The sequence below is a fragment of the Labrus mixtus genome, chromosome 23, assembly GCF_963584025.1.
Source record: "Labrus mixtus chromosome 23, fLabMix1.1, whole genome shotgun sequence".
In the NCBI taxonomy this organism is placed as follows: domain Eukaryota; kingdom Metazoa; phylum Chordata; class Actinopteri; order Labriformes; family Labridae; genus Labrus; species Labrus mixtus.
Genome location: NC_083634.1, coordinates 2,758,585 through 2,773,402, shown reverse-complemented (window position 1 = coordinate 2,773,402; position 14,818 = coordinate 2,758,585). Strand labels below are relative to the sequence as shown.

The 14,818-nt window shown below is 41.9% G+C and overlaps 1 protein-coding gene across 3 annotated transcripts in view; it reads right to left on the bottom strand.

Annotated features, from left to right (window-relative positions):
- The window catches only part of dock11 (dedicator of cytokinesis 11), a 90,972-nt gene that overhangs the window by 70,779 nt on the left and 5,375 nt on the right, over positions 1-14,818 (bottom strand). For 2 of the 3 annotated variants that reach the window (XM_061031592.1, XM_061031594.1), the window contains exons 2-9: positions 11,129-11,245; positions 9,457-9,546; positions 8,121-8,203; positions 7,438-7,504; positions 4,406-4,501; positions 3,974-4,108; positions 2,221-2,407; positions 1,194-1,273 (exon numbers count right to left, since the gene is read on the bottom strand). In XM_061031592.1, the coding sequence (XP_060887575.1) occupies positions 1,194-1,273; positions 2,221-2,407; positions 3,974-4,108; positions 4,406-4,501; positions 7,438-7,504; positions 8,121-8,203; positions 9,457-9,546; positions 11,129-11,245 (855 nt within the window). Of the gene's footprint in view, positions 1-1,193; positions 1,274-2,220; positions 2,408-3,973; positions 4,109-4,405; positions 4,502-7,437; positions 7,505-8,120; positions 8,204-9,456; positions 9,547-11,128; positions 11,246-11,398; positions 11,504-14,818 lie in introns of those variants that run through there. The other variant, XM_061031593.1, reaches the window with a different exon arrangement.

The window sequence follows — 14,818 nt, the reverse complement described above, 5'->3', positions numbered from 1 at the left end:
TCTCATTATTTGACTATTTCTGATGTCCTTTCTATTGCCAGTATACAGACAACAGTGGGAAATTGGTCATTTAAAGGAAGAATGTGAGACATTTTATACAGCAGAAAGCAAGTATATCCTGTGTGAATGTGTCTCTGAGTCATGACTGTCTACATCTGAGTGAGAAGCTCGAGTCCTGTTGGCTGTGTTGTCCTCTAAATGCTTTAAGTGATTTCTGATGAAGAATCTCATCCTGCTGAAATATTCAATTTTCTTTTTACTGAACTTGTTTCTTTTTGTGGGTTATATAGAGGCATCAGATTTAATTTCAGTCTGTTTTATAACCAGCTCAAAACTCCACACAGCAAGAGAAGAAGTATCTCAAACAATATTAGGTCTACACAGTGCGTTCACTGAGATGCCCTTTAGTGTTTTCTCTGCCAGTAAAACAACACAAACAAGGAAAGAAAGAAAAAGGAGAAAGAAGGAGACACGCAGACAGAAAGGAGGGAGGAGGGCATCTAATGGAGACAAATAAATCAAACCCTCAGGTCACAGTAAGAGCTCTTATCCAGCGCCCTCCCCTTGTTAGTACTGTGACGGGCCTGCAGACAAACTCAAAATGATCTTTTTAGGCGCAGAGGAAAAAAAGTCTGTGCTTAAAGGGCCCAGGGCAGACAGTGAACCAGCAGCACAGAGCACAGAGGGCTTTGTTGTCTGCGCGTAGCTCAGGGTTTATAGACGTATTAAAACCTCTGTGGAATGAACACTGCTTTTCTCTGACACTCAAAGCTAACTCAAACACTGAGAGTCCAACAAAGATCCTCTCTTGGCTCATGGAGGCTTAAAGAAACAAAGGACCACAAAGGTGGTTTTCTGAGGTGTGTTCATGTTCATTTATTACTATCTTTATGCACTAACTATGTAGTGATAGGCAGAACAAAAAAAATACAAAAACTCCTGCGATTTTTTAGTATCTACATTAAAAATGGGCCCTGACTTTAATTGCATTTGGGTCTAAATGACAAACAGGTAAAAGGTTTTAGACTTGCTCCAGTAGTTTTGTTCTGCAGGCTGGAAAGGCTGCTTTTTGAACTTTAAAGGTGTGCCTTTAACTGCTTCAGAGATCACTCCACTACCAAACGGAGGTAAGCTGGTCTTCCCACTGTTGCTTTTTTTCCTGCACTTTGAACCTGCCGTCCAGTCCTTCATACCTTCATGAGTTCCGGTTGTAAGCTCCTCCCCATGCTCTCCAGCAGGCTCTCCCCTTTACCTTGGCTTGTGGTGTCGTCATCTGCGTGAACAGAGCAGTGATCGTTGCATGAATAAAGGCTATATCAGACAAACTGAGAGCTAACCTCATGATAGATCAGGCTACTTGCTCGCTTTATGTTTCCTTAATGGCTCTTGGCTGCGTTTCCCAAATGGACAAACTAATACTCTCACAGTCTACTGGATAAATTAGAAAGAGGCCATTCACCATTCCTGCTGACTCCCCTGGTGACGTAAGATGGACTGAGTGAACTTTTTACCGCCCCTCCATCTCTCTGGATGGTCTCACTCTCACTCATAAGCATCTTGTTGGCCTGAATGAGTTTCTCTAGAACATTCTGCTGAGAGTATTTTATTGTATTAGGGGGAAAGTAAGAGGACCCACGGATGCTGGCAGGCAAGACAAATGCAAAGTGCATAAAACTGCTCGGCATTCTTCCAAAGCTGAGGACAAGCAACAATTCACCTCAGATTCCCTCTACAGTAGCACACGGGTTTTTTTTATTTGGGAGGAAACAGAAGAGTGAATGGAACAGATGGAGCAGCTGAAAACGTCTTCAGGATCCTGAGCTTTGATTTATCTCTACCTGCACATGTAGGTAGTATTCTCTTTTTGGAGGATTTATAGTTTATGTGCACTTCCAGCTCTCCACTTGAGGTGAAGTGTTAAACCTTTTTTCTTTTGTATCATTGGAATATGGAAGCCATTAAAATGTCATAACACTCAGTTCTAAAATAAGTGGAGTTTTGGACTTTTTCCCCTGCTAAGGAAAGGGATTACTTTAACCCAGGCCCCTCCACTAAAACAGGCTCAGCAGTAATGTTCAGAGCTCTTATTATTATTATCATCATCGCTAAATGGACCATGACTGTGCACCCTCCTGGTAAAGCTGTAAATAACAGCATCAGGGAAAGATGATCTGAACTTGTCTGCATGTAATAGTTTGGTAGTTTTTTCCCGCAGCTCACCCAGGGAACATTCCAGTGTCTCGGCTCCGTTCCTCCGGTCCTGACTGGCGGTCTCGACGCTGCTCTGCAGAGCCTGCTTCAGCGTGACCACCCACTCCTCCATCTCTGCTTCGCTGTCTGCAGCCAGGAAGTGGCTGTAGCGGTCCTGCATCTTCAGCTCGAAGCCATTACGCCGCATCTTTGGGCTCTATAGGAGGAAGGTTCATTACATTATGTTCACTTAGATTTATTTCCCCCCGTTTCTTCTTCCCAAAACAAAACACTAACCACTCTCTGGTAATAAGAGGATTGCTTTAGTTTGGACTTTCTACTTTCATTTTTAGCTTTTTCAACACACTCTAAAGATTGTTATTTGTCCTAAGAAGAGGGGGTAAAAGCAACATAAAGGCAGCAGTTTTTGGGTGCAAAACATGCTTTGGCTTGTCAAACACCCGGCGCTCCATGTGATTCAGCATTAAACCCATTAACTGGAATGAGTCTCCGCGCTCTGCCCATTCATCTCCTCAATGTGCTCATCAAACTGAAAGCTTTCTGGCAGCCTCTCTGCTCAGAGCAGATCTGAATGAGGTACCAAGCCCGATCCATGAGCCGGCAGTGGCCTCTCATAATCAGCTGGAACCCGGACTTCGCTGCCCAAGTCAATGGAATGCAGTAAATCCGTCCAATCAAAACGGCTCAAAGCCTCTAGAGCGTGGCAAGACGTGGAAAAAACACGCAGACGTTCACAAGGGCGAGGGCTTGTGCCAGGGAGGAAAAGTTTACAACGGGCATGGAGCAAGATACACCAAAAGAGTTAAATGAAATAAACAAAAGGTGTATTGAAGGATTGAAGTTTGGTCAAACTGCTGCTGATGTTTCAGTATGCTGCCTGACATGGACAGGACATTCTTGAAAAATATATGTTTAATCCCAACGAGTTAAATAAGATTAAAAAGTACTCTGAAACAAGGGCTCCGCTTGTCAACAGGCAAGGGAGGCAACTGCTGGGGGCCCAGACCAGTAGGGACTCATAATCGTTTTTTAATCAGTGGAGTCCCGTGGTTTGTAAAAAAATTAAATTAAACAGCTGTTTCTTGCTTGAAAAAGAGCAAAGGTAAATCCCTAAAGGGAATTATTCCCTGTTGTTTTCAGATAGTTTGAACAGTCAGTAGAATAAAAAAAGCACATTTCATTGATTTACTCTGATCTAGGGTTTTCACAATAACAGATTTTCAAAGATTCTAGCAAAAATCAAACAATATCCATCCATATTGATATCCAGTTTGTCCTGTTTCGATACCATGGCAACAAAAATACAACTCCTAGGCAACCAAATTTGGACAATTTCTTGTTTTTAATTACCTTTAAAATGCAGGCAAACTCCAGCACAGTGTCTAAATTGCACAAATATAATTGCAAAGTTTGTATTTGTGCAATTCAGACAGCACTATTTCTCTTTCGTTCACTGCGGCTTTTGGTTAAAAGAATGACTAAAGATCTGTACGTTTTTCAAATCTTTGGTATCTTTTGATATTATTCTTCATTGAAATAATGGAGATTGTATCGTTTTTAAACACGTGGTAATGAAAGGTATTAAAAAAGTGTTGAGAAGTATCTAGGAGGTATTGAAAATTGACAACCTAACTCTGATCTTGAACATTTAATATGAAAGTTTAAGTATGTTAAGGTCATTAAGACCTACATTTATATGTACAAATATAGCCTAGGTTTTTGCTTCCATTACTCTTTTAAAAAAAATGTAAGCCCTGTATACCTGCACAACGTCTATGCACGAGTCCAGGTAGATGGATCCTTTGGTGTCCTTGCAGTTCTTCTCATCCTTGTAGGAGTTGAGGATGTAGGAGCCGTCGGGGAGCTGAGACAAGTAGAAGTACCTCCTTTTGAACACCTGCAGATCACAGCAATGGAGACCAAACCATGAAGGTTCATGTCAAACACATTTTAAAAAAACTTGTAAAAAAGGGAAATGGTGTAAGAAATGTAACTCCTAAACATATTTCCTATTGCTGAATTGTAAATTGTTTTACCGACATAAATTAAATATCAGTGAATTCTATCTGAATGACTGCTGCAGTGGATTTTTGTCCCCCGTCCTCTCTTATGAGCCCTGTGTTTCTCTGTTGTTGTCTCATTTGTTGCTGTTATGTTGCATGAATAATAGGCAGGAGGTCTGGCAGTGACTCACCCTCATGGAGACAGACAGGCTGCTGTTGATGTTGGCTTTCTGGAGCCAGCCCTGCTTCATGATTCCTCCCCTCTGGGAGCACAGAGATGCTGAGTCCTGACAGAACACAAACACAAACACTGCTAATCAATCAAGACTGAGACTTTATCACCAAGTTGAATTCACGTTAATGATTATGTCAGGATAACATCCAGGAAGTAAAGAAAAGAAAATGCATCATCAGTAACTTCTACAGGTGCTGAATCCTCGATCAGAAAATGTATGAAAAGTATTTCAGGACAGCCCAGTGTGCTGTCTACTTAGAAGCATTCTTAATACAGCATGTTTGTTTCACCAAATAAAGTCTCATTTAAAGTAGAATAGACCATAAAACAGGTCATTCATGAGGATGTGACAATGTGACAACCACGGCAAGCTGAAACATATCTTGATCATCAGTGTTCACTTAAAGACTCTCTGGTGTGTCTGCTTTTGTACAGACCATGACTCAGGAAAAGACCGCTCAAGATTTTTTGTCTGGATCAGAAAGACACCAAAGCTCTTCTGGAGTTCTTTGTCCCCTTCCAGGTTCAGATTATATCGCCCAAGACTGAAGCAGCCAAGCGGATAAAGGCTTCTTAGGACCCGATTGGTTGGTGAATGATAGTAAATATAAATTATAAATTATTATTGGATTTATTTATGTACGTCAATAAACTGCATTGAAAGAGTAACAACATTGGAGCCGATAGGGCAGCGTGTTTCAGATCTTATGTGGGGTTTGATTCAAAGATGTGATTGAATCAAAAAAAGTACATTTTGTCTGAAGCCTGTTTTGTTTTGTTGGCCACAATCAGAATCCCTATTGGTTATATTGAATTACACATGCGCCTTGCTCACCATGCTAGCTGATCACTGAGCTTTTGCTCTGACCTTACGCCCAAATATGGTCACTTCTGGCTCTGAAGAACCAAGTTCACGTCAGCTACTCAAGACTCCAAATCGGTAGTCTACAAGCCAACGGGGTTCAATGTAGTGGCCTGGTCTAGGTCTTTCATACAGTCTATGTTAGGGCTGCGTCAATCCTGAGACGATTATAGAATCACTGCTGCCAGATATCGATACTTAGAGAGCTCTTAACAGATTTCTCCAGCATTTTGTCTCAATGCATTATTCATGACTCCTCAGGGTGGAGGTTATGACATGAATGAGGGGAACATGACCGGACGTGTACTGGCCAAAAACAAAGCAGGATAAAACTGACCCCAAATTGCAGGTTACAAATACATTAATCTTGAACTTTGCCTTTTTAGGGTCATTTTATAAACTTGAGTTCACCAAAAATTTATGATTTCTTCCAATATATATATAAATCATCACAGAATCGCTGTATGGTGATATCATGGTTAACATGGGCCACTGATCTCGTAACGCATCGTGAGCTACTCTGTGATTCCCACCTCTCATCTATGCACATGATTAAAATCATTCCAGGGGGGGGGGGGGGGGGGGGGGGGGGGTGGTGGTGGTGGTGGTGGTGGTGGTGGTCTATGGGCCTCCCAGTGAAGTAAGAACATGGGTTAACTTGGGTCAATCAATGCCAATGGCCTCAAATCTAATCCCACTGTGTCCAGCAGAATCAATTTTTCAGCAGAATTCATTTGCTTCCACATTAACGGATCTTCATAATAAAGCCTCAGTTGCAGCCGTTTCAACTCATAACCATCATGGGACTGTTGGTGAGCACAAACATTCATCACAAGGGGGAAAGATCTCTAAAGAGAGAGCGCTCTCATACCCATGTGCAAACACACACCACACATTCTTGGAAGTAATTCATCCTGCCAGTTGGAAAAAGATTCACAGTACAAGGAGGAGGTCTAATTTAATTAATGTAACTCTGGAACATGACACCCGCGCTCTATCATGACACTCAGTGAAAGGGGTTGAAGGTGTGTTTATGTGTGTGCACAGCTGAGATAATCGCATTCAAGTGACATTTATGTCCTCTGAGCGTCACGCCCGCTCGTTCGTCTTCAGTTTGTCCTGTAATCCAAATGGCTGGCCTTTTATTCCTAGCTTGCTCCATCAGACATGCAGCGATTTCCCGGAAGCCCCCATGTTTACTTCAGCACAGTCACCTAATCCCTACGACCTGTGAGTGCTTTATCATTGATCTATTGTTACGGCCCTTTGGTGGGTATAAAAGGGTTACATACAGTAAATGGTGCAGACATTTAGACAGAACTTCTAAAGACATTAGGTGCTCTAGTTTCTTTAACTTCTTGAATATTCTTGCGATAAAACAGAAAAGGACAAGCCATCACCCTCCATGAGTAATGCAACAGTAGCACCGGGCATTTCAAGAAATAATACAGCCGTCTCCTTCCAGTCCCCGCAGCACAGCAGCATTTATTTGCCTTCAATTAAACCCTCCCTCCGTCTAACTTTATCAGGCTGGATGGCAGGAGGAGGAGGATCGATGAGGGCTATTTATAGCACATAATAGGCTGCTGGTTTCTCCGCCCTGCACTCAGTCTGAGGGGTCACTAGGTGCACTGGTGGACCATAAGTCAGATGAGCAGTTCAATGCTTGTCCAGGCAGATGGTTGCTCTATTTGCTCATATTTTTTGGCGGAGATGAATTAAATTGTGTCTTATCTCTATGATTCATCAATGCGATGTGCGCAATCAGTCGACTAAAAGATTAAACGTTGTCACCTTCGCTACCACGGTTACTGTTACTGCCTGTTAAATTCTACAGTTCTACGATTCACTTAGCAGACGCTTTTATCCAAAGCGACGTACATCAGAGAGTAAGTACAACACAAGCAAGGATCTAGAAAAAAGGGAACAATGTCAGTAAGAGCAAACGATCAGGGAAATGATTTGCTCAGGAACATCCCTAAATCATAAAGATAATTTAAGCTTACACACCAGTAACAAGTGCATATGTTGTGTGCTATCTGGTTCAGTGAGTCCAGAGCAGACCACACATCCACGCTGCAGAATCAATTCCAGTGAAATGACGCCTCTCAAGCGGCTCTGCTTACCTCATCTTTGGCGTCTTCATCGATCTCAAACACATGAGCAGGCAGCTTGTCCGACTTCAGGCCTTTGCTTTGAAAAGACAGTAAGAGAGAGTCATCAGTATTCAATAAATCAGCATCCTTCCCTACAGTGCTGTCCCTGTTGTGAGCTCTGCTTTCCCTCTTCTTCTTTACTGTTTATACAGCAAGGCAACAAATCACTGCATGATCCATGTACATGTTTACACTGACTGCTTCTCTGTGTTTAGCATGTTTAAGTTAGCAAATTGAAGGCCACTTTTCTTCTCAGTATTGTTTTTCCCCCCTTGGTATTTTGATGGTTTTTTGGATCATTTTGTGAAGCTCATTTCCAGTTTATGGTTCAAGGTAAGGTTGTAGCAATAAAAAATAACTCTCTTAGGAAGCTCTATATCCAGAGAGATATGGACTCAGAACATCTGGGCTGCACCTGCTGCTGTGGAGGGGGGGATCTGGCTGAACTTGCAGTGCAGTTATTTCATTTTGTAGGCTGTTATTTGGTCTGTTGAGATTTGGAGCATGTCGTCATCCAGCAGAGTCAATGTGAGCAGAGTAAATCTCTTGTACATATTGAACAATTCGGAAGATGTTTTGCACAAAGGCTAAAACTTAACCCACAGATTTCCTGCATTTCCAGATTTTTTTTTTGTTGTCCTTATCTTCCTTACCTTGGCAGCATGCGGAAGTCACCAGAGTAAGCCTCGTATTTGTAGTTGATCACATGCCAGTCGGTGTTGTACATCTTGATGCACTGCAGAAAAAAACAGCGGGATTAGAGGCAGCAGAGACCCGAGTATAACAAGCATGCAGAAACAGAAGTTACCTAACAAAGGACTTATGCAAGAGGACAGAGAGAGACGCTCTTGGTTCTTTAATCTTTCATTCATGAACCCAAAATAAGTCTGCAGAGAAGCAAACAACTCTTATCCATGCTATGATCTCATGTTTGGCATCCCTGAAGATGTTTTTATTCTTTTTTATTGAGTGAAAAAGAGAAAGGAAAAATCCTTAATTACACCAACTGATGAGTAAGATTTGGTTTCTTTTTAAACCATTGTGGTTTCTATGCTTTGTAATAGTCACGAGAGATGGCTTGTTTAAAGCCTGAGAGAGAGAGTAGAAGAGTAGATCTAAATCGTGCAAGAAGAGCCTGTTTCTGATTGCTCATACAATATATCATCAGTACTGCATGTGTTTACAACTGCCCTGTGCATTCTGTGTTTCTTTATGAGCGTCAAGTGACTACTTCTGCATGAATGTCATGAATACTGGTATGAAGTCATCGACAATTATATTTTATCTTTACTAAAACTTTACTCACTGGTACTTTGCTTTATAGCTCGGAGTTTTTTTATTTTATTATTGTGTCATACATACATTTATATGCCCAGCCCGCACGCTTACGTGACACCATGAATTAAAACGTTCCAGGATCAGAGTGCACTAAGTAAACTTTATTCATTGTCAAGAAACAAAAAGAGAAAAAGCATGACAAACTAATTAAACAGATAATCCTGTCTTCTTTTCCAAGATTTTGAAAGACAATTAGCAAGCTTAGCCACATCAAACTTAAACAGCATTCCAGTTTTTGCACATCTGTCCGCCCCAATATTTCAGGTTTTTGACGAGCTACTTCATGAAACAATAATTCTCTTAAATCATCATATTTTGTACAAAAAGTCTATTTTCAACTGGAATATTTTTGAATCGGCCTTCTCCCTCTGGCCATTCTTCAATGGCCAAAGGGAGAATACCAGATCTTAACTGTGCGACAAAGGATCTTTGGTTTCTAGATAAACGACATGTAACATATAACTCAGGCATATGTCTTTTATATTTAAATTATTCTGAGCAGCTGTGAAGTAGCTTCAATACTCACACAGTGCTTATTTTTGGAAAGAACTGCATGTAAGACTGAGCTACACGTCATGGCTATTAAAGTGTGTTTGACACAAAGTGGGGCCAAGTCACACACACACACATGTGACTGCTGGTTTAGAGTACCTCTTTGGCAAACAGACTCCTGGCTTCTCGCTCAGCGTTCTGAGGCACAGAGGGAACAACGGTCCTCCTCTGCCGGGAGATCTGGGACTCCTGCACACACACGAGCAAACATAAAACATGTTAAAGTGAAGTACTGACACGTCTTCTTCTTCTTTTATGTTATGTCATCATAAAGTAGCACAGCAGGAAACTGCACCCACAAGGCAAAGAGAAAGCAAAGAAGAGAAAACACAAAAAAAGAAACAGATGAGTGTCAACAGGAAGAAATAGTCAAGGAGCGAGATGTGCCTCTAAACAAAACCATATGTGCTAAAAGCAGCCAGAGCAACGACAGAGCAGAGGTACCTGTCTGGATTGTATTTGACCTGAGTGACCCGTAAATAACAGAGCCCAGCATGTTGGGGATTACTGATGATTAATGATGGGAAACCTTCCGTTAGAGAGGGATATTTTACAGCTCTTTGTTGTCGTTTAACAAGAACAATCTGTGTATAACAGTTTTAGTTAAAGCCTCAGATTCCCTGACTGTAGATAAATCTATGAGGCAGGAGTTTCTTTTTTTTCTGAGTCTGAAACAGCTCAAAACACAAGCAATCAGCCTGCAAACAGAAAAACAGTTTAGCAAGTTTAGCCTTCTACGGGAGCACACCTGAAATGACTGTGCACAAATTATGCATATTCACACTAGAAGCCAACTATTAAAAAAGATAAATCCTGTATTTTTAAACCTGGATCCTGTCGATGACATTTTTTAGGGTACAAATTAAAAAAAACATGTGTACAAAAAGTTGGAATTGCAAGACTGTAGGTGAAACGTAAAGTTTAAGTGCAAATGAAATCGATCAAAGTCTGGCTGAGGATGATATTGATAAGTGTTGAAAACAATATAGAAAAGGTCCCTCTCCCTATAGAAATCAACCTTTTTAAAGCCACCAGACTCCATTGACAAAATGGTCAATTTACCTCACAGAACGCGGTACAGCTGTTTCAACTGGTTCATCTTTTGTGTTACTCGAAGGTAAAGTTGGACCCTATCTAACCTTTAAGAACACTTAAAACACTGCGTAACACAAACAAACAAACAAACTGATCCATGAAGCAGTAGAGAAACAACCCCTGTACCCTTAAATGTAAAATAACTATTTTTGTCAATGACGTCTGGTAGCTTTGAGGGCGTTAATTAACAGCCGTTTCTGGTTAAATCAACAGATATTTCACAAACAAAAAACGCCTTTCTGTCTAGCTATTCTTTCTGTAATATTATAGACACTTCAGATAGCACTCTGAGCCTGTCAGTGACAAAACAAACATAGTAAATATATACTTTGAAAGGGCACATTTGCCAGCAATTGTCATGTTGCAGCTACTCCAGCTTGTCTTATGCAACATGGTTATTTAAAAAGTCAAATAAAATAAAATAAAAAAATTGGTTGGAGATAATAAAAATCACTTGCAAGAGATGTTCTTACAATAAAACAAAGTTTAGGTATGTTAAGCATTTAGGATTTTTGGGATTTAGAGTTTGTGGCAGAGCACAGAAAATAAAAATTCCAACCATGTGAGTACCTGTTTACTTCTATAAATTGTTGTGAATCAGACTATATGAAAACCTGCACAGCTCCTTGACTTTTATTTTATCCTTAGGAAGAGGAAGGAGGTCTGAATGACTCACCGAGACATCGTCGACCGGGCACAGCAGCAGGTCTCTGTGGGGGTCACTGTGGATTTGTGCCTTTCTCTGAAACACCACAGCCTCATAGTCCAGAGGTTCAATGATCTTTGGCTGCTCCTGAAAGTGGAAGAAGGACACAATCACAATTACACTCAAGTTCAAATAAACAATTTCTTTAAACACTCCTGCTCTGTTAGTTTTGTCTGAACTGTGGCTCTGAGAAAAGCCCCACACTGGACTGCTATATGAGAGCGTTTTTTTTCTTTTTACCTTCCATGTTGAAGGAAAGCCACAAGGGACCAGAGAGTCAACCACAAAGTTCAGAGAACCGTCAGGGTGCACGGAAACCATTGCTCCGAGAATTGCTCTGAAAATTGTGGGTGATTGAAAAAACAAATGACACACAATGACAAAAAAAGGAATATATATGCTTCTGCAGGAAGGCCATGTATGGTGAGGCAAAACAGCTGTTGTTGTGATGTTATAATAAAACTAATCACGAGAAAAACATATCACATGCCATGCAGCAGTTCTAGATAAACTCCACTTCCTTTTTTTCGAGTTTCGTAGAGAAGTGAATAATATCAAATCAGCCTTAAAGAGGTCTGCAGGCTTTAACTTAGCCTCCAGCAACTAGGTCAAGATGTGATCACAAACCCAAACCACTCAGAGACACTTTGAATTCATTTTAAAAAAAAGAGTTCATTTTAGATGTGGAGCTAAGCTGTGGAGATGGTGATGAATAGCTTAACCAAAGAGCCCTGGCTGAGCAGCACCGAGCAAGCATGGAGCAGAGGGAATCAGACACATCACTGAGCCACAGTCTGTGGGAAACACATGCAGGGCCGCCAGCCGACACTCTAAAAACTGTGACTGTGGCCTGCAGCTGGGAGAGTATGACTCAGTCCTTTTTCCACTTAGTATGCCATCATATTTTTATTTCAGAGCTGAGATGAAGACTTTTATACTTCTAGTGAACGTAAGTAGAGTGGACCCTTTCAGCTCCTGTCAGGTGTTTGAGGCCGCGGTCACACTGGTCATCTGTACCGTGCTGTACCCAAGCACGATTGCCCCCACGATTGCGCCACTCCCACGCTGGCCGGCCCGGCCCGCGGTCACACTACACAGGACTATCCGTGCCTAAGCACGATTACCTCTTGTACATAACGTCTTAATACAACACATGCACGCTTTATGTTATTATGAAGCGTGCTCAGTTACAAACAGGCGGACGAGAGAGAGAGAGAGAGAAAGAGACGTGTAGTCGAGTATTACCGTATTACCTTACTACCATATTGCACTTTATGCCTATTCATGTTTGTACTGCACCTTGTTGCTCTTTTGCACTTTTTTGGTTAGAACGCCAAAAACATTTCGTTGTCTCTGTACTCTGCACAATGACAATAAAGTTGAATCTAATCTAATCTACTTTGTGTCTTATATTGAGTCATGTTAGTCAGATACAGACATGAAACTCTAGATTTCTCCATAATGAAGGCTGTCAGCGTTGTGTGCCCGTGTGCTTGTGCTCGTGCATGAAGTGTACCATGCTGAAGCACACCTCTCTGAAGTGTGCCAAAGACAAGGAAGTGTACCGTGCCTGAGCACGACACGGAGCGGTCACACTGGACAAACGAACTGGACTTTAGTGTTGAAGCGTGCTTGGGCACGGTACGGATGGTCAGTGTGACCGCACCCTTAGATGGTAATGAAACAGACTGTTATTTACAGCATTCACACTAATAACAGTGTTTAGTAAGTGTTTAGCAAAACATTTCAGTGGTCAGCATTCCCACACATTTTCCACAGGTAAATGTTGATACTGATGCCTCATTATGAGCCTGACTGACTGTCTGTCTGACTGACTGACTGACTGACTGACTGACTGACTGACTGTCTGACTGACTGACTGACTGACTGTCTGACTGTCTGACTGACTGTATGACTGACTGACTGTCTGTCTGACTGACTTTCTGTCTGACTGACTTTCTGTCTGACTGACTGTCTGTCTGACTGACTTTCTGTCTGACTGACTGTCTGACTGACTGACTGTCTGTCTGACTGACTTTCTGTCTGACTGACTGTCTGTCTGACTGACTGTCTGTCTGACTGACTGACTGACTGACTTTCTGACTGACTGACTGTCTGACTGACTGTCTGTCTGACTGACTTTCTGTCTGACTGTCTGACTGTCTGACTGACTGACTGACTGTCTGACTGTCTGACTGACTGTCTGACTGACTTTCTGACTGACTGACTGACTGTCTGACTGACTGTCTGTCTGACTGTCTGACTGACTGTCTGTCTGACTTTCTGACTGTCTGACTGTCTGTCTGACTGACTGTCTGTCTGTCTGACTGACTGTCTGTCTGACTGTCTGACTGACTGTCTGACTGTCTGTCTGACTGTCTGCCTGTCTGTCTGACTGTCTGACTGACTGTCTGTCTGTCTGCCTGACTGTCTGTCTGTCTGACTGTCTGTCTGTCTGTCTGACTGTCTGTCTGTCTGTCTGTCTGTCTGTCTGCCTGTCTGTCTGTCTGCCTGACTGTCTGTCTGTCTGTCTGACTGTCTGTCTGTCTGACTGTCTGACTGACTGTCTGTCTGTCTGTCTGTCTGTCTGACTGTCTGACTGTCTGTCTGACTGACTGTCTGTCTGACTGTCTGACTGTCTGTCTGTCTGTCTGACTGTCTGTCTGTCTGACTGACTGTCTGTCTGTCTGACTGTCTGACTGACTGTCTGACTGACTGACTGTCTGTCTGACTGTCTGTCTGACTGTCTGTCTGTCTGACTGTCTGTCTGTCTGACTGTCTGTCTGTCTGTCTGACTGTCTGACTGACTGTCTGTCTGACTGACTGACTGTCTGTCTGTCTGACTGTCTGACTGACTGTCTGTCTGACTGTCTGTCTGACTGACTGTCTGTCTGTCTGTCTGTCTGTCTGTCTGACAGAGAAGGTGTGTGGTGTGAGTGTGGTACTCCAGCTTCACCACCAGTTTACATTTTGTCCACTGATAATGTTGTCATGGGTGTTAAATTGATGGACTCGTGGTCCCCTGGTCCCAATGTTTAAAACATTAGCCGACTCTTTTTTTTTGTTGTCCCTCTGGTCGGCATGACAACGTTCAGAGTCACACATGCCCCCATGTTTTGCATTCCTTCTCAAACTATAGCTGGGATTGTTTACATGAAGAGTTATTCAGTAATTCTGTCTCTTACATAGGTTGAAGTCTGTTAATAATGAGCCCAGTGAACCAATCAACAACAGGGACCCATTTCAACAGAAGTCTGAAGGAAACTCATTGCCTTCTACACTGTTTGTATCTCACATGTTGTATCAGACTGTTCCAGCTCCTCATTGAAGCCTTATGATAACTACACTGAGTGTTTTGAAGGTTGCATCAGTCCATCGAATAAGAACATGAAGCTGTCCTGTGTGCATCATTTTAAACATTTCTTTTAATGTGAGGCGGACATGGTTGGTATTTTGGAAAAACTTTGAGTCTCCAAAACATTTCTAACAAATCCAATTTGACTCTGAATGAAGGAGGTTCAAATCTCTGTCTTCCATATCCTGGTATGTTAGACAATAATGAAAAGAATATTTTCCCTTTTCCATGTTCTCTAACCAATAATTTGACCCCTGAAATAAGTCTGTTACAAGCACATGTTCAATTCAGATTTTTCCGCCAAA